We start from the raw sequence: 20568 nt of genomic DNA on the forward strand, positions 1-20568 counted from the left end.
AAAATAGTTTTTGATTATCTTCTGTATTTCTGAAGTGTCTGTTGTGATATTGCCTTTTTCATCCCGTATGCTAGTAATTTGAGTTCTTTCTCTTCTTCTCTTCGCTAGCATCGCTAAGGGTCTGTCGATTTTGTTTATTTTTTCAAAGAACCAACTTTTAGTTTTGTCAATTTTTTCAATTGTTTCTTTTGTTTCGATTTCATTGATTTCAGCTCTGATTTTAATTATTTCTTGCCTTCTACTTCTTTTGCTGTTGTTTTGCTCTTCTTTTTCAAGGATTTTGAGATGAAGTATGAGATCATTTATTTGTTGGTTTTTTCTTTTTTTAAGGAATGAACTCCAAGCAATGAATTTTCCTCTTAGAACTGCTTTCAATGTGTCCCATAGATTCCGATATGTTGTGTCTGTGTTTTCATTTATCTCTAAGAATTTTTTTAATTTCCTTCTTGATGTCTTCTATAACCCATTGATCATTCAGTAACCTATTGTTCATTCTCCAAGTGATGTATGCTTTTTCCTTCCTTCTTTTATCGTTGATTTTCAGTTTCATTCCATTATGATCAGATAAGATGCATGGTATTATCTCTACTCCTTTATATTGTCTAAGAGTTGCCCTGTGACATAATATATGATCTATTTTTGAGAAGGATCCATGTGCTGCTGAGAAAAAAGTGTAACTGCTTGATGTTGGGTGGTATATTCTATATATGTCAATTAGGTCTAGGTTATTAATAGTGTTATTGAGTTCTATAGTTTCCTTATTCAACTTTTGTTTGGAAGATCTGTCCAGTGGCGAGAGAGGTGTGTTGAAGTCTCCCATGATTATGGTATGGTGGTCTATTAGACTCTTGAACTTGAGAAGAGTTTGTTTGACGAACATAGCTGCACCATTGTTTGGGGCATAAATATTTATGATTGTTATGTCTTGTTGGTGTATGGTTCCCTTAAGCAGTATGTAGTGTCCCTCTTTATCTCTTTTGATTAACTTTGGCTTGAAATCTATTTTATTTGATATGAGTATGGACACTCCTGCTTGTTTCCGAAGTCCATATGAGTTATATGATTTTTCCCAACCTTTCACCTTCAGCCTATGTATGTCTTTTCCTATCAAATGCATCTCCTGTAGGCAGCATATTGTTGGGTCTTGTTTTGTGATCCATTCTACTAGCCTGTGTCTCTTAATTGGTGAGTTTAAGCCATTGACATTTAGGGTTATTATTGAGATATGGGTTGTTCTTCCAGCCATATTTGTTTATTTCTGTTACTAAACATGGTTTGTTTTCCTCTTTGATTATTCCCCCCCCCCTTTACTGTCCTACCTCCCACTGTTGGTTTTCATTGTTATTTTCCATTTCCTCTTCCTGTAATGCTTTGGCGAGGATGTTTTGAAGAGATGGTTTTCTAGCTGCGAATTCTTTAAACTTTTGTTTATCATGGAAGGTTTTAATTTCATCTTCCATCCTGAAGCTTAATTTCGCTGGATACACAATTCTTGGTTGGAACCCATTTTCTTTCAGTGTTTGAAATATGTTATTCCAGGATCTTCTAGCTTTCAGAGTCTGTGTTGAAAGATTAGCTGTTATCCTGATTGGCTTACCCCTAAATGTAATCTGCTTCCTTTCTCTTGTAGCTTTTAAAATTCTCTCCTTATTCTGTATGTTGGGCATCTTCATTATAATGTGTCTAGGTGTGGATCTCTTATGATTTTGCACATTCGGCGTCCTGTAGGCTTCTAGGATTTGGGATTCTGTCTCATTCTTCAAGTCTGGGAAGTTTTCTTGTATTATTTCATTGAATAGACTTCTCATTCCTTTGGTTTGGAGCTCTGTACCTTCCTGTATCCCAATGACTCTTAAGTTTGGTCTCTTAATGTTATCCCATATTTCTTGGATGTTCTGCTCATGGTTTCTTAACAGTCTTGCTGAGCTGTCTATGTTCTTTTCCAGTTGAAATACTTTGTCTTCATTGTCTGATGTTCTATCTTCTAAGTGTTGTACTCTGCTGGTAGTATTCTCCATTGAGTTTTTAAGTTGGTTTATTGCTTCCTGCATTTCTAGGATTTCTGTTTGTTTGTTTTTTATAACCTCTATCTCCCTGTATAGTTGATCCTTTGCTTCCTGGATTTGTTTGCGTAATTCGTTGTCGAAGTGATCTTTCATTGTCTGATTTTGCTGTTTAATGTCTTCCTTGATACTCCATATCATCTGAAGCATGTATATCCTGAATTCTTTATCTGACATTCCATCTGCTGCAGCTGTAAGTCATGGAAATTTAGAGTTGGGTTTTCAACTGGTCATCAAAGCTCCTGAGAAGTTGACCATTTTTTGTGCTTCCAACTCCCTTACTAAAATATGCTATCTCACATAATTGAGGATACATCATCTAACTATTTCTAAAACCTAAATAATTGAATAAGTGCAAATATTTTCTGCTCTTTTTATATTATCTTTGAAAATAACAAAATAAGTTTTAGACCTTTATTTGCTTAACCACTACTAAACTTTTTTTCTTCATGTTAATTGAAGCTTTGTCAATTGAACTTATTTGAAACTTTATTTAAATTTCCAAATCAACCTATAAAACAAATGACCAAAAATGAAAATTCCACTATCCAAGAGGAGGAATAATTTGAAGTTTGAATGATTTTACACACACACAAACACACACATACACACACACATAATTATATGTAATTTATGTATTTTTTTCATTTTGATTTTTATGTACCTTCTGCTCTTCGGTTCAGATAACATCTTACCTGCTAAATCATTAAAAAATGAATGAGACTATGTTTTTTAAGTATGTATTTATTAGATCACTCACAACAAGAGTTTTCAGGGTTGATATGCAGTTTGTCATAATAAGTTTTACCTGCAGGATGTAGGAGAGTCTGTACAGCATAACTAATGTTAGTTGAAAACTGTTTCCATTAGAGTCTGACATTAGTTATGCTGTACAGTTTTGTGAACAGTTTTATGCATAGTGAGATATAGGGGTTTAATTTCATTTTGTTGCATATGGATTTCCAGTTTTCCCAGCACCATTGTTAAGAGGCTATCTTTTCTCCAGTGTATGTTTTTGGCACCTTTGTTTAATTAAAGATAATTGTAATTTTGTGGATTAGTCTCTGTGTCCTCTATTCTGAACCATTAGTCTACCAGTCTGTTTTGGTGACAATACCATGCTGTTTTTGTTACTATTGCTATGTAGTATAGTTTAAAGTCTGGTATAGTGATGTCACCTGCTTCACTCTTCTCGCTAAGGATTGCTTTAAGTGTTCTAGGTCTCTTATTTTTCCAGATGAATTTAATGACTGTTTTTTCTATTTCTGTGAGGAATGTCATTGGGATTTTTATTGGAACTGCACTAAATCTGTACAGTGCTTTTGATAGTATGATCATTTTGATAATATTCACTTTGCCTATCCAAGAGCAAGGTAGATCTTTCCATCTTCTAAGGTCTTCTTTGACTTCTTTCCTTAGGGTTCTGGAATTTTCATTATATAAATATTTCACCTCTTTCATTAAGTTGATTCCCAATTTTTTTTTGAGGTTATTGTAAATGAGGTAGTTTTCCTCATTTCCTTTTCTGAGGATTTGTCACTGATGTATAGAAATGCATTTGATTTATGGGTGTTGATTTTATTTCCTGCTACATTGCTGAATTAATTTACTAGTCCTAGAAGTTTTCTGATGGAATGTTTTGGGTCTTCTAGGTATAGAATCACATCATCAGCTAATGTGCTAATTTGAGTTATTTTTTCCTATGTGTATTCCTTTAATTTCTTTCATCTAATTGCTCTGGCCAGTGACTCAAGAACTATGATGTTGGCCTGGGGCTTAGCATAGATTGCCTGTATGATGTTGAGATATATTCCTGTTATCCCTAATTTTTCTAGTGTTTTGAACATGAATTGGTGCTGTATTTTGTCAAATGCTTTTTCTGCATCTATTGAGATGATCATATGATTATTTAAGCCTATTGATGTGATGAATTACATTTATTGATTTCCATATGTTGAACCAACCTTGTATCCTTGGAATGAATACCACTTGATCATGATGCAGGATCTTTTTGATATGTTTTTGTATTAGATTTGCCAGAATTTTATTGAGAATTTTTGCATCTATGTTCATTAGAGATATTAGTCTGAAGTTTTCTTTTTTTGATGTGTCCTTACCTGGTTTTGGAATCAGGCTGATATTGGCCTCATAGAATGAGTTTGGAAGTGCTTCCTCTTTTTCTATTTCCTGAAAGAAATTAAAGAGTATTGGTATTACTTCTTCTTTAAAGGTCTTGTAGAAATCAGCTGTGTATCCATCCAGTTCTGGGCTTTTCTTGGTTGATAGACTTCTGATTCTATTTTGTCTCTTGAAATTGATCTGTATAAATTGTATATATCATCCTGATTCAAATTGGACAATTTATATGACTCTAGAAAATTGTCAGTGCCTTTGATATTTTCTATTTTATTGGACTATAAGTTTTCAAAATAATTTCTAATTATCTTCTGTATTTCTGTAGTGTTTGCTGTGATATTTCCTTTTTTTATCACATATGTTAGTAATTTGAGTTTTCACTCTCCTTTTCTTTGTTAGCATCTCTAAGGGTCTGTCAATTTTATTTATTTTTCCAAAAAAACAACTTTTTGTTTTGTCAATTTTTTCAATTGTTTCTTTTATTTCAATTTCATTGATTTCAGCTCTGATTTTAATTATTTCCTGTCTTCTGTTGCTTTTGGTAAAGATTTGTTCTTTTTTCTAGGACTTTGAGTTGTAATGTTAAGTCATTTATTTGTTGACTTTTTCTTCTTCTAAGGAATGCACTACATGCAATGAACTTTCCTCTTAGTACTACCTTCATAGTGTCCCAGAGATTTCGATATGTTGTACCTCTGTTCTCATTCACCTCTGAAAATGTTTTAATCTCTTCCTTGATGTCTTCTACAAACCATTGTTCATTCAGTAGCATATCATTTAGTCTCCAGGTATTGGAGTAGCTTTTATTTCTTATTTTATCATTGATTTCTAATTTCATTCCATTATAATCTGAGAGAATGCAGGGTAGAATCTCTTTTTTTTATATATTTGCTAAGAGTTGCTTTGTGGTATGATATATGGTCTATTTTAGAGAAGGATTTATGTGCTGCTGAGAAGAAAGTGTATTCTCTCATTGAAGGATGAAATATTTTATATATATATATATATATATATATATATATATATATATATATTGTATATATGTCAGTTAAGTCTGCGTTATACATTGTATTATAAGTTTTATAGTTTGTTTGTTCAGCTTTTGTTTGGAAGATCTATCCAGAGGTGAAAGAGGTGTGTTAAAATCACCTAAAATTATTGTGTTGTGGTCTGTTTGACTCTTGAACTTGAGAAGAGTTTGTTTGATGAATGTAGACGCTCTATTGTTTGGGGACTGTATATTTATAATTGTCAAGTCTTGTTGGTGTATGGTTCCCTTGAGCAGTATGTAGTGTCCTTCTTTATCCCTTTTGATTGACTGTAGCTGGAAATCTACTTTATTTGATATGAGGATGGAAACCCCTGCTTGCTTCCACAGTCCATGTGAGTGGTATGATTTTTCCGAATCCTTCACCTTCAGTCTGTGGATGTTTTTTTCCTGTGAGATGAGTATCTTGGGAACAGAATATTGTTTGGTCTTTTTTTTTTTTTTTTTAATCCAATCTGCTAGCCTATGTCTTTTAATTTTGTGAGTTTAAGCCATTAGCATTCAGGGTTATTATGGAGACATGATTTGTATTCCCAGCCATTTTTGTTTACTTTTGGTATTTAAGGTGACTTGATTTCTCCTCTGATTAGATTTGCCTTTAGTGTAATGCCTCCCTCTGCTGATTTTCATCATTGTTTTTCATTTCCTCTTCTTGGGATATTTTGCTGAGGATGTTCTGTATTGTAGGCTTGCTAGTTGTAAATTCTTTTAACTTTTGTTTGTCATGGAAGGTTTTTATTTCATCATCAACTCTAAAGCTTAGTTTTGCTGGATATAAGATTCATGGGTGGTGTCCATTTTCTTTTCTTTACTTTTTTTTTTACACATACTCAATATTTTATTTCTTACCACAGAATATTTTTACAATTTCAGAACAAAGGGTAAATAGTTCCTGTGTGAAGAGACTGTATTTGTCAAGAAGGGAAAAACATACACAAGAATAGATGTTTTGCCTCAGAAATAACTTCTAAATCAAACTCTTAATGTCCAAACATCTAGTTTAAAATATAGCTCAAATCTCCCCATATTATTAATATGCACCATTTCTTACAGGAATAATTTCAGTAGGCAAATAACAAAGAATAATGAATAAAATATTTATATAAATCAAGAGCATCTAAAAACAGCTAAAAAGAAATAGTCCTTAAGAGGGAAAAAATAGTGGTCAAATACCATATGTAACTAGCTATATCAGCTAGCCTAGCATATGGTAAATACTGATAAAATGAAAAATGAAAATGAAAAAAAAATAGTCATTTTCCATGCAAAATTAATTTTTCTAATAAATCTAGAATGCTAGAGAAGAGCTGAATCATATTGCAATAACATACTACCTTAATCTTAGTAACACTTAATCTCCTGAGACGTAAATTATGATTTAGCTTTATGGCACAAGCCAATTTATTCCATTTTCTTTTAGAGCTTGGTATATATTGTTCCATGATCTCCTGGCTTTGAGGGTCTGGGTTGAAAAAGCTGCTGAGATACAAATTGGTCTCCCCTGTATGTGATCTGATTCCTCTCTCTTGCAGCTCTTAAGAATCTGTCCTTATTCTGTATGCTAGGCATATTCATTATAATGTGACTTGGAGTAGATCTGTTGTAATTTCATACATTTGGTGTCCTGTAAGCAGCTTGTATTTGGTTTTCCAATTCATTCTTCATGCTTGGGAAATTCTCTGATATTATCTCATTGAAGAGATTGTGCATGCTTTTAGTTTGAAACTCTGTGCCTTCCTCTTTCCAAATAACGCTTAGATTTGGTCTTTTGATGCTGTCCTATAATTCTTGTATGTTCTGTTCGTGGTTTCTTACTATCTTCACTGTGTGATCAACTTTATTTTCCAGATTGTATATTTTGTCTTCATTATCTGGCATTCTTTCTTCCAAGTGATCTAGTCTGTTGGTTATGCTTTCTATTGAGATTTTTATTTGATTTATTTTGTATCCTTATTTCAAGGATTTCTGACTTTTTTTTATTGGATTCTCTAGCTCTTTCTTTAAATAATCTTTTACTACCTGTATTTGTTCTCCTATCTCCTTGTTGGAGTGATCAATTTTTTCCTGTATTTGCGCATTTAGGTCATTCTTTAACTCATAGATCATGTTAATTATGAACCTCCTGAACTCTTTCTCTGACATTTCATCAACTTTGCTGTCCATGGGATCTGTTATAGTATCCTGGTTTGTTTGGAGCATTTTCCTCCCTTGATTTTTTATGTTGTCAATGCGTCTTCCTTTCTTGCAGTGTAGATCTGAGATATTATAATTTATACCCTATATTCTTATAGTACCTGTGCAGATTGTCTGTACCTCACCTTGATGTTGGGCATCCAGACCCTGCTGGTGTCCCTCAATGTATGCTACTGCAACTAAAGGTGGTGACAACAATTGCCGAGGTAACTTGAGATAATAGTTGAGGTGCCCCAAGATGGATGCAATGTATCACAGAGATGAGGCTGAAGGGATGGGCCTCACAATCTCTTTTGGATGCCTGATCTGAGATGCACCTGCTTGTAGGCCCTGTCTGTTGTCAAAAAGGTAAGGGCTTCTGTTTGTGAAAGGCTATGGCGATGACTGTAGTGTCCCAAAATGGATGTGGGTTAGGCTTAGGCTCCCAGGTGGCAGGGGGTGGGGGGCAAACATAGACCTACCCTGGACCTGGGTCCCAGCACAAGTCGGTGTGGGTGGATATGGGCTGGGCCTGGCCTCCAGTGGTAGTTTGCTGGTCAGAAGGGGCAGTCCTGTGCTGGAGGCTGGGCTCTGATGGGAGTCTGTCAGTGAATGGATGGATGCAGGCCTACTATGACCCTGGGTCCCATGCAGGCTGGTGTGGGCAGATCTCTTATATTAATTCTTAACTCAACATAATAACAATAATATTTTTTGGATATTTAAAAAATAAAATCCATTTATTTGTGAGATTAGGCCCAAATTAATGAAAATGTACTTACAGATCTTTATTTTAATTACAAAAGAAATATGAGAACTAACAACCTCAAATAAAAAAAAAAAAAGTTTTAAGTTCTAATCAGACCCAGTTAATCACTCTGAACTATAAATGTACTTTTGAAGGAAAGGTACATTTTGTTTGTTTTGTTTTTTTATTCATACGTTTTCATTCATGACTAGTTTAAAAGCAATTTGTGCTTTGTCTTTTTCTGTTTTTTTTTAAAGTCTTCATATAATATATTTGAATATGTTTGAAGCATTTTATTTACAAATTAAACAGCATTGACCTGATCATTATTCTGAAGCTCTTTCTTTTTTAAAAATCTTTCTAATGATGCTTGCTTTTCATTTTGATTTAGTAATTTTATGCATGTTTCCAAAATTTTACACTTGAGTTAACCAAGCTTCATTTTATAGTGGAGCTTCTATATTATATGGTTTCTATCTTTTGACTCTATGTTGTTAAATAAAATATGGTTAGTAGAATTTGGTGTTGAATTAGATTCTCCCAGCTGAACTTAAGATAATTTTTTTTAATACTAGCTCTTTTATCATACCTTCTCATACAATAATTATCTTTTAAAATATGTGTTAAAATTTCTTTTCAAAGAAAGAATGATCAATTGATCCATCGATCAATAGATAGATAGATAGATGTTTGAAGGATTTCAGCTAGTTTCTGGCTTAAAAACTAGAAAAATTCAATAAAAAAATGTCTCTGTTGTGCCAGACAGTATTGGGCTAATTTTTTAAAAAATCTCCTTCAGGTTAAAAATGATGTCTTATTATGTTTTTAAAATCTTATCCATAGCATCTAACAAAAGTGTAGAACTAAATATGGATTAGGGCTGGGGATGTGGCTCAAGTGGTAGCGCGCTCGCCTGGCATGCGTGCGGCCCGGGTTCGATCCTCAGCACCACATACAAAACAAAGATGTTGTGTCCGCCGATAACTAAAAAAATAAATAAATAAATAAATATTAAACGTCTCTCTCTCTCTCTCTCTCTCTCTCTCTCTCTCTCTCTCCCCCTCACTCTCTCGCTCTCTCTTTAAAAAATAAATAAATAAATATGGATTGAATTAATTTGTTACTTTTTTAAATTTTACATATAAAAATGATTTCAACATATAAAGTAACTGTTTCTGCCATGTGTTATTAAGATTTTGTTTTTCTTTACCACTGAAAATTTGAGAAAACCTAAAATCTTCAGTAGCTAGAGATACATAAGCGCATACTTAGGTAAATTCAATAACCAGGGGGAGAAAGACCAAGCTAAACACCAAATACAAGTAATTTGCCTCAAATTCAAACTACGGAAGTGTTAAAACAGAAATTTTTAATTTGCAAATAATTTTTAAAGTAGTGAAAAAATCTTAAGATAATGTAACTAGATTAACTCCTCTCCTTGAAAAATATTCCCTAAAACTTGATTCATGATTTTAAAATTTAAGATTTTAACAGATCTAAAAGAACCATGGTCACTGCAAAAAAACTTGTTACTATGGAAAATCCACTGGAAGGTTGTTTATAACACAGAAGAAAAAATGTAAACAGTTTTTATCAATTATATAAAATCTATTCTAAGTATATTATTAATTTTTTCACAGCAGTTTAATACAAGAAAAATATATCATGCAGGTAAATACTACTAATAAAGCAATCCCTGCTGCAGTCTGGCTGGGCACAAAATCACGAGCCACTTAAGCAGGAATGAACTTTATTTTTTGAAACTGCCGCCAATGCCCCGTAAGCTCCCGGGAAGATTGCCGATCGACACGCGGCGTTCTCCCGGATCCCCAGAGGAAGTTCCTCCTCTGGAATTCCCTCCTACCGCACTTCCCCAACCAATGGGAACTCTCCAGGAGTCCCATAGCAGGCCCGAGGTGAACAGCAGGAGTCCAATATCCATATGAATGCAAATCTTAACATAATCATATCATCTCAATGGCTTGCTGGCATCACCTTTCAACCAAAAATGCCATGCATCATATTACTTGGCTGTGGCTCTTAGTAAATCCCTAAAAAAAATTGTCTGTTAGTTACAGTACTATTACATCAATGTAATAGTACTAGTTTTGAGGGAGCACTGTGCCAAAGCAGGATCACTGGAGTAAAAATTCAGGTCGCAGGTAACTTAAGATAATTTGTGGCAAAAGAAGTAGCTTTTGAGCAGTATTTGTCAACTTTTTCTTTTCATGATCATTCACATAAACTTACCCAATATTCAACTCCATGAAACTAAATATTATGGAAAATGATTTGTTGGTTATGGGGATGATGGTGTAGTTCAGTGGTTGAGAGTCTGCCTAACATGAGTGAGGACCTAGGTTTAATTGTCAATAACATGGGGAAAAAAAAATCAAGATTTCTTGTTACATATGATCTTTGGGAGACCACAAATCATTGCAACATCTAAAGTGTTATTGCTTCCAAGAAAAAATTTTCATCCACTTTTGTGTAATATTGACCATATTGAAAATGCATGCCTTAAAAGAAAAATAATGGTGATATGCACAGTTGGTAAACTATACATTTTTTTATTATATACTTTTTGGAAAAAAATCTAGAAATACATGAACATGTTATCTTAGAAATCTCATGTTTTGAAAATATTCTTATTGAAACACAAGTACCAAAATTCCATGGGATTGTGTGTAAAAGGATGTTTATTTCAGCATTACTAGTTGTAGAAAAAAAAATTAATTCATTAATATGGACAGGGTAGAGCAAGTTATGATAGTGTCACTACATAGCTCTAGATAGGAAGAATCTGTATTTACTTACCTGAAGAGATGTCTATTATGCATTGATAAAGGAAAAACAAATTAGAGTGCAATAAGAAGTTATGATTTCAAAAGAAGACTAATGATATAAGCCTAAGGAGGAGCTCATCAATTTTGCCTTGTATAGTTTTGCCCTGTTAATTTAGATTCTAAAAGCATTTAATAGTCTTTTAAAATATCAAAATTAATCAACTTAACGATCATGAGTAAAATTTTAAAACATCTTTTATATTAATTACATATAGGAAAAGCAAGTATTTGGTCCCCTTAAGAAAGTTAAAGAAAAACAATCAACTGACTGACCTTGGAAAACAATCTTAATGTAGATATTCTTAATTTTAAGTTGTCTCCCATGAAAACATATTATTCCTACAAGAACAAAGTTATATAACATAATCAAATATTTCTGAGAGTCTACTAAGTTTAGAATTTTAAAATTATACATGTATTCTAACTTTTCTAATGTAATATTTGTGGTGCTAGTATATTTGATTGTTCTTGAGTAATATGTACTGACCTGATGTAGGAACAGTATAATAATTTCCTCTTCCTTATAGGATATAAATACATTGTTCTGAACTGGATCTTTACATTTTACATTTTAATTATAAATACATTTTGCAGATTTATGATGGAAAAGATAAAACAACACATCTACTGGGTGCATTCACTGGTGCATCTATGCGAGGACTGACACTTAGTAGTACTTCAAATCAACTCTGGTTAGAATTTAATTCTGATTCTGAAGGAACAGATGAAGGTTTTCAACTTGTCTATACCAGTAAGTATCTTAGAAGCATAAAATCATCAAATGCTATTGTTTAATATTTATTAAATAATTTCAGTGTATTAGTGAAATAATATCTAATATTTGGTTATCAATTTGCAGTTTACAATTCTCTTCTACGTATGTAATTTTATTTAACCTTAACAACAATTCCGTATGTTACAGATATTGTAGGTTTTGTCATTTTAATCATTGAAATGAACAAGGTTTCAAAGAATTAATAATTTGTAGAATTTGGGTTTATTTATTATGTATGTTTTAAATACCAGGATTCCCCTTCTCCAATATTTAAGAAATGTAGATAATTTTTTAACTGATAGAAATCCATTGTCTGAGCTCTCATCCCCTTACAAAATGAACACAATGCCTGTGCAGTGCAATCATTAATGATAACTGGTTGGTTTTAGGTTATTTAAAAACAAAAATTAGCTGAAGTGTTTGGTTGTTGTTCTTTTGTTGAAATGCCTTATTAAAAATAAATTTATGCATAATTACTTTATTATAGCATATAGCATCTCATATTCTCATGAATAAAAGAAGTTTACAGGATGAGAATTATATTAGGTTTGTTATATCAATTGTTGTATGAGTTAATAAATGTATTTTACTAGTGTCCTAATATAAGAAATGAGCTAATTATACCAACAAACTTAAATGTCTCTTTAAATTATATATCAGGTATTATAATATAATATAAAATTATGTATTTTATATATATAGCTACTTTATGTAAAACACTAAACTAAGAAAGTAAAATGCATATAAAAAGAAGTGGTTATGTATTTGTTTAATTAATTTACAATCTATCAGATCAAATTGGTTCTTGGAAGTTCAGAATACTCATTTACTATAGCAAAATATGTCTAATAGCAATAATCAGAAATCTTTACTTTTAGAGTATTTGAGAAAATATACCTTCTTTAAGTTTTCTTAAGAAGTCAGATTAATGGAAATTATTTTAGAAACAAGGCAATTAAAAATGTTACAGCATCAAAGATTATCACATGGGACCTAAAGCAAATTTGAATTAAATTATCATTAGTGAAAATATTGCCTCTTATTGATATGATAAATAGGAGCCAGAACAATATGACACATTATATTTAAAAATCCTGTCCATAATACTGAGAGATTACCTTTGCTACCTGTTTATTTCAATTATTTTTTCAATTTGTATTAGAATTCTTATGTTATTAACATTACATGTAAAATGAACAAAACAAATGGTAAATACATATTTTGAAGTTTTCAGAACTGTGTATACAATGTGATTTCTAATGAGGTCCTCTCAAAGACAATGAGTATTCAAGGGAATTGTGTTTATAGATATTAATGTGTGATGAACTAAGAGTAATGGTATTAAGTATTATTGCTCAAATATAATTGCTATTATCTACTCCCAAAGCAAACTTAAAAAAAAAAAATCTGCTATCCTATTCCTCTTTCTTTGTTTTCTACAGGACTGCTGACAATTTTGAAGTCATATTGCCATGAGTGGCACAATTTTCCATAAAGATTTTTCTTTGTTCTGAATAATTTTGCACTTCTTCTTATGAGAAACTGTTTATGGGGTTAGAAACAGTGGCATGCACCTATAATCCTAACAACTCAGGAGGCTGAGGCAGGAGGATCACAAATTCAAAAATAGCCTCTGCATCTTAGCAAGACCCTGTCTTAAATAAAATAAATAAAGGACTGAGGATGTAGCTCAGTGATTAAGTGCCCCTGGATTCAATCCTTGAAACAACAACAGCAACAAAAAGAAAAACTTTATGGGTTTCATACAGGAATCCTAGATTTCCTTCTCTGATAACATAAAAATCTATGTAATTGAGATTATTGATACAAAGATACTAGGCAGTTTAGGATGTGTCTAGATTTAAAATTGTATAGGGTATTCAGGTTTCTGCAATAAGTAAAATCACAATATGACAATAAGTAAAATCACAATATAGCTTTCCTGTCAGTAGTGTGGGTTATAGGGTGTAAAAAAAAAGAGAGAAAAAACTTTAAAAAGTAAGTATTTGGAGTTACTCTTCCTTTCTTATTTACCCTAAATGTTCATTATAGAATAGTTTTTTTTTTCTTTCCTTTACTTTTTTAAGATTTTAAACTCTAAAATTTGGGATAGAGTATGAAAACAATTATTTTATAATTGCATTTGATTAGGAAAACATGCCTATAAATATTTTTCAGTCTCAGAACTGAAATTAAAGTGTTTCAGTCTTGGATTTGTAACTAAGAGGTTTATAGTCTACTTCCAAGGTATCTTAGATATCACAAGTTCTGTAAATTATTTTACAATTTGGTAAACCAAGTACTATATTATGAACGCTTCTATAGAGGGGACCCATAGAAGTAGTAAGCCTTGATATTGTCTGATTTGTGGATTTACATAATGACACATTTGTTATTAATTGTATTTATCCCTAAGTATTACTTGTGATGTTTACAATGACAACTAGAAAACTCGTATCGAAATCTGCAATTATATAAGTAGTTAACCACTGATTTCTTAGCTTTGAGAGGAGTTTGTTCTCATCCTCCAAATATCTATTCTCCATTTTCAGCAATAGCAACTGTGCTCAGCCTATAGCTGAGTTTTTAGGTCGTGCCCTATACACCCTGGGCATCAACTTCGAATTTTAAAATGGATCTCTAATATTTCTCCTCTGATGCTGACCCTGATTTCCTCAGCCAGAGTTAGGCAACATTGCAACTTTTCTTTTATGCTATTTACATATGCAACTAATATAATAGATGTCACATTGCTTTATGTTTATATTTCTTTGCATACATATCATGTCATGTACATTTCTTCAGACCAATTATCTTCATGATATCTTCAGTTGGTTTTAGTTCAAGGACATCTTTTTTTATATATATTCCTAGTATATTCAAATGTAAGTCTGAATACTGACTTCACAAAGTGCTTTTATGATAACAGAAGTTGTTTCCACTAGGTCACATTTTAAATATTTGCCACAGTCTGGCTGGGCACAAATGCCGCAGTCTGGCTGGGCACACAATCACGAGCCACCACACAGCTTGTAGATTCAAACAGCAACTCTTTATTCCCGAACTCACACCAGCCGTCTACAATCACGTTCTGGGGAAATCCACGTTCTCTGCCCAAATCCACCTCCACTGGGCTTCTATCTCCCAAAAAATACTGTCTGAATCCCGTGAGAACTCAAGGGGAACTCAGGCAGCAGGATACGCCCTATTCCCAGCAGGAATAATCTTAAACCTGGAACGCCCTAAACCCGATTATCCTAAACCGGGAACACCCTAATCCCAGATCCGCCCTGGTCCTTGAGCAAGGTCACCTACATGCAATGTCACTGCAAAATGTCCTATTTCCACGAGTCCTTCCACTAAGCAACATGGGGTATGCTGGCAAGGAAATTGTCATACCTGCTTGGCTAATGGCTCCCAGCAATATTAAAAACATTTTAGAAGTAGTACATAGCCAATTTCTGAATATATGTAAATGTGCTTAAGGGGTTCAAATACCATGTTTTTGTGTTTGAAAAAATGACTCACATCGAGTCATTTTTAAAGCAAACTCCACCCCAATCCATTCAGTGGTATGTTCCCTTTACAATTATTACAACATTGTTTCTTATAATATCTGAAAGAACCCTGAGTAATGCAGGGAGGGGGTATCCCAGCATTTGCTTTGAGAGAATCAGAACAGGATTTGGCTAGAGAGAATGAGGTAAGTATTCATAAAGACGGCAGTATTAAAGGTAGTTTGTGTTTCACAGAAAGAAATAGTGGGAAGCATTTCAGGCAGAATAGGATGAGAAAACATGATAAGGAAGAACATACTAAGTATATCCAAGGCAAATAATCCAATTTGGATTATTCTCACATGCCTGGATTCTTCTTACAGTTCTAGTTTTAGCACAGAGGCCTTTTTGAACCCTCCATTAGTGACAGACAGTCTTTTTCCAATTACCAGTTTTGTTGAGTATTAACCTTGCTATTGTCTGATTATTTGTGATTTTGAGTAGAAAGAATTGCATTTGACTGAGATAAAAATGAAGAAATATATTAGCACAGGTGCATTTAAGGTGCATTTTATTTCAGCTGTGTTATTTGTCAATTTATTATATACTTGCTAAATCTAGCAAATGGACTACTGAAAGTAGTGGTGGAGATACTGTTTTTGGCTTCAAGTAAGAGGAATCCCAACCATGGATTTAATAGTGAGGGTATATTTTGTTCACTTAAGAAATGTAGAAGAAAGAAGATCTGTAGGTCTTGATTCAGTTGCTTAACAAAATCAACAATGATCCTCCTCCTTCTGCTGTGGCATCCCTAGAGGATTTATTTTTTGTCCTCATGATTGTTGTGACATGATCACAAGAGAGCTGCTATGACTCTGGATATGTTTAAGACAAGAAGAAAAGAGGAACAGGTTATACCAACCACATATGCCCTTCTTGTAAGGAATGTGAAATCTTTTCCAGGAGCCATTTCAGACAACCTGAATCTTTTTTGTTCAAAATGGGACCATGTCATTAAACCTTCATTTACCATCTTACTTTGCTAGACTAGACAATATAGAAGACTGAACAGTTGTATTAGTCTTAGACCCTCATGATATATGGTTTAATCTTAGATTATATCTGGGAACACAATCAAGGTTCTATTATTGAGGAAGAAAAGAAGAAGAGACATAGAGGAAATAACTGAAAACATATTTACTACAACTGTACACCTGTCACAGACATTCCAAAAAATATAAAATTAAAATATATATGTTGAATTAATGGCTTCATCATTAAGGGTATCATGGAAGCCAAGACACTACAGTGTTTAGAAAATAAAGCTATAGATCACCCATTATTAATAGTTTCAGCTCTACTATGCTAGGAAGAGAATGGGTTTCTCTAACCTGCTTCAGTAAATAAATTATATACATATGTGGCATGAAAATCCTTCACTATACATTTCATAGAAGAAAATGCCCCATTTCTTTATGTTTTCTAAAGCAAACTGAATTTGTTTAGTCTTCATCAGAGCTCTCAAGAAAAAATCTTATTCTATCCTTTGATGTTACATCCCTCTTTTCCCAAATAACTTTCTCAAGTCAACTGAACTTTGATTAGATAATTAAAAGTGTGGAGAGCTGCGCCACTTAAGTGAAAATGTCTGTGGGTAAGAATTGCTCATCCCATGATCACCCTTAGGCAACCCACTGCTCTTCCATTCCTTCAACCTCCCCAAATCCAATTTCCCCAGTGAGTTTGGCCAATCTTCTCATTCTTCTTAAAACAATGGCTGTCAATTTCAGAAATCTAAAACTCCCTCCAAGTACAGATTGAGAAGATATTTTCAGGTTCTTTACTCAATACAATTTAGTTTTGATGGGGAGCCCATAAAGGGGTAGCTGAATTTCCTGTAGGGGACAGGGAGGCAATATGAGAGAAAATTAATATTTTCTTCCAAATTTGGAAGAAGAAATCAGAAGTTAAGATATTAATACAATATCCTCCTCAAGACATCACTCCTCTCTGGATAATCCTATAATAGCAACCATGAAAACCTAGTAGGACACTGACCAGACTCTCAATGCACATTTGAATAATGCCTTCCTAAAATTCAGAAGGCAAATTTGTAGAAACATTTCTATTTCTATCTCATCCTTTCTATTATTACTGTACTGGAACTTATTATTAATTTATATACTATTGACATTATATATATGGACATAGCCTTAAATTGTTCTTTTCCCAGTGGAAAGTTATATGTGCTGATAATAAGGATAAAATGAATAGACAAAGTTCCTGCCTATAAAGAACTAATTTGGGGTCTCAGGTTGTATCTCAGTGGTAGTATGCTTGACTAGCACAGTTTCAAGCTCCAGAACTGGAAAAAAAAAAAAAAAGAATAAAACTAACATTATAGTGGTACAGGACAAAAAAAGAAACATATGAACAAAAGATAATACTTTTAGAAATAATTTATGGGAACTATGGTACAGAAGACAGGACTACTATAGCCAATTTGTTTAGAGACTTCATATCAGAGATGGCACCTAATCTGATGCCTGGTTGATAAGAAAGAATGATAACATATAGATAGATCTAGGGGCAAAGGGTTCTAGGCAAAAGGATTAATAAGTGTAAAGGCCTAAAAGCAGCAGGAGTTTGAACTGATTTGTTGAACTGGAGCTGACTGAGCAAATAGAAGGAAACAAAATGAGAGATACAAATTATAAACCAGGAAAGTATGAGTAGACTATAGGAAGGGGCCTGGATTTTATTTAAAGGGCACACAGAGAACTTCAACATTATTGTAAGTTAAATATAAGAGTTAAAAATCATAATAGCTAACATTTATCTTCCAACTACTAGGTACAAGACATGAGAGGTATTATTACTATTCCCAACCAGAAGAGAAGGAATATAAAGCTTGGAATTTTTTCTTTATTTGTGTAAAATCACAGAGCTAATAGGTGCAAAAAGGGAATCAGTTTCTCTACCTCCAGAATCCATGCTTTTAACCAGCATGCTATACTATCTTCCAACCCAAGTTTTCAATATGTATATTTACAATTCAATGGATTTAATATCTTTCAAAAATGTACATGTACTGTTAAAAGAAATGTTTTTAAAATGTTAATGTAATTATTCCCCAAAGAAAATTTTGTCATTTTATGCTTAAGAATATAAATGCTTTCTTATTGGCCAAATTTACTTTCAGAGGAATGACTTAGTCTTACTATTTTTCATGTTAATTCTTTTAGTTATATTCATTTGTAATAATCCCACTTTTCGGGCTGGGGATGTGGCTCAAGCGGTAGCGTGCTGGCCCGGCATGCGTGCGGCCCGGGTTCGATCCTCAGGACCACATACAAACAAAGATGTTGTGTCCGCTGATAACTAAAAATTAAAAAATATTAAAAATTCTCCCTCTCTCATTAAAAAAAATAATAATAATCCCACTTTTCACTGAGAAGAAAGGAATGTGGTATTTCTGACAACCACCCATTACAAAGTTAAACCATATCATTTTGATGGCTTATAGTATTCTCTTCTGGAAGGCTGACCTGGTAAATATTATGATGCCAAACCATTAGGCAGTAAATCTAGGCCCAGGTGTTTTTTTGTAATTTTCTCTTTTTATTTAACTTGCTAAAAATTACCCAGCAAAAACAACAAATAAACAAACAAGCAAAAAGAAAATTTCTGGAGAAATGTTTATTTATTCCACTGGAAAACTTCAAATATTTTTGTACTCTTTTAGCCTCTTAGCTCTGTTGCTTTAATTAATTCAACAATCTATAGAGACCATTGCCATTCAAATTTTATATTCACATTAAGGCTGAACATTAGTTAATTTGTGGTGCATTTTTTTCAGTATTAGCCTTGTAAATATAAAATAAATTATCCAATTTAATCTCTTTAATTTAGTTACTAGCATGTTGTTGGCATATTTAATGTGAAAAATAATCAGATGACCTACTAACTTTAACTTTATACTCAATATATAATTAATTTAATATAAATGCAAGCAGAAAATAAGTAAATTACAAGGGAACACAACATTAATTCATTGGATCCATGTTCCATAAACCACATACCACATATATTTGCCATTGCCTTTATTTTTAAAATCTTAAAATTAAACAGACAATAAAGGATGTATAAACTAATGGAACATTACCAAGTACAGATATTCTAAGAAAAATACTAAAGAAATATCTCTTAATTATCTTTCATTTACATGGACAACTTTTATTATAATTTCTTAAAACTGTTGTAACAGAGTTATCATTAAAATTTCCATAACCTCACATTGCAAAATCTCTAAAATTTGAACTAATAATTTACCCACTGCATGTTATTAATTTCAGGCAGGTTGAAGACTTACCTGTGGATAACAAAACTTTAATATGTTTAGGAGAGGGCTGGGGATGTGGCTCAAGCGGTAGCGCGCTCGCCTGGCATGCCTGCGGCCCGGGTTCGATCCTCAGCACCACATACAAACAAAGATGTTGTGTCCGCCAATAACTAAAAAAAAAATATATATATATATATATTAAAAATTCTCTCTCCCCCTCTCTCACTCTCTCTTTAAAAAAAAAAATATGTTTAGGAGAAAAAAAAAAACAATGCTCTAGAATAGCTATGTCTTTAAGGTAGAGAAAATATTAGAATAAGATACACAAGTAAAAATCTGTGAATAATCAGCATTTCTGCCCTTCTAAGCACATCCTTGAAGTGCAGAGATGAAAAATTTTGCAATTATGTTTTCCAAACTCTCTTGCCAATGAAGATCTCTCTTTAAATTCTACCAATTAAAGGCAGTCCTGCAACAACTGAAAGGTGGAGTTTATGAAGTTATTTGTTTTCCACCACCCACTTATGCTATAAATGTGGTGCTGGTAGGTGGTTGTATGTGTCCATAGTCTCTTTGAACTTTGTATTTTTTGAAAGCCAGCAGTGGCTTTCCACCTCATATTCCATTTGCATTTCCAAAACCATCAAAATCTCCAATTTCTTATATTTGATCTGTTTTCTCAACCATGTCTTTATTATTAATCATCAAACAACAAGAAAACTATAGCAAAGCACACTATAAATAAATATGAGAGTATTTAGAAGAAGATATTTTTATACAGCAGAAAATATACACTTGAACAAGTCAATAAGAAAATAATAGCATAACTGAAAAATGTAGGAAAATGAAAATTTCACAGTATAAGAAACCTCAGTGGCCTTAGCATAAGAAAAAAATGCTTAATTTAATAAAAGTTAAAAAATTAAGATTAAGAGAAAAAT

The 20568-nt window shown here is 32.8% G+C and overlaps 1 protein-coding gene across 3 annotated transcripts in view; it reads left to right on the forward strand.

The window, feature by feature from the left end:
• Csmd3 (CUB and Sushi multiple domains 3) overlaps nt 1–20568 on the forward strand; it is a 1133871-nt gene that overhangs the window by 810857 nt on the left and 302446 nt on the right. For all 3 annotated transcript variants that reach the window (XM_027947308.2, XM_027947313.2, XM_027947317.2), the window contains one exon: nt 11608–11764. In XM_027947308.2, coding sequence (XP_027803109.2) covers nt 11608–11764 — 157 coding nt within the window. The remainder of the gene's footprint in view (nt 1–11607; nt 11765–20568) is intronic.

This window comes from Marmota flaviventris, chromosome 15 (genome assembly GCF_047511675.1).
Source record: "Marmota flaviventris isolate mMarFla1 chromosome 15, mMarFla1.hap1, whole genome shotgun sequence".
Classification (NCBI taxonomy): domain Eukaryota; kingdom Metazoa; phylum Chordata; class Mammalia; order Rodentia; family Sciuridae; genus Marmota; species Marmota flaviventris.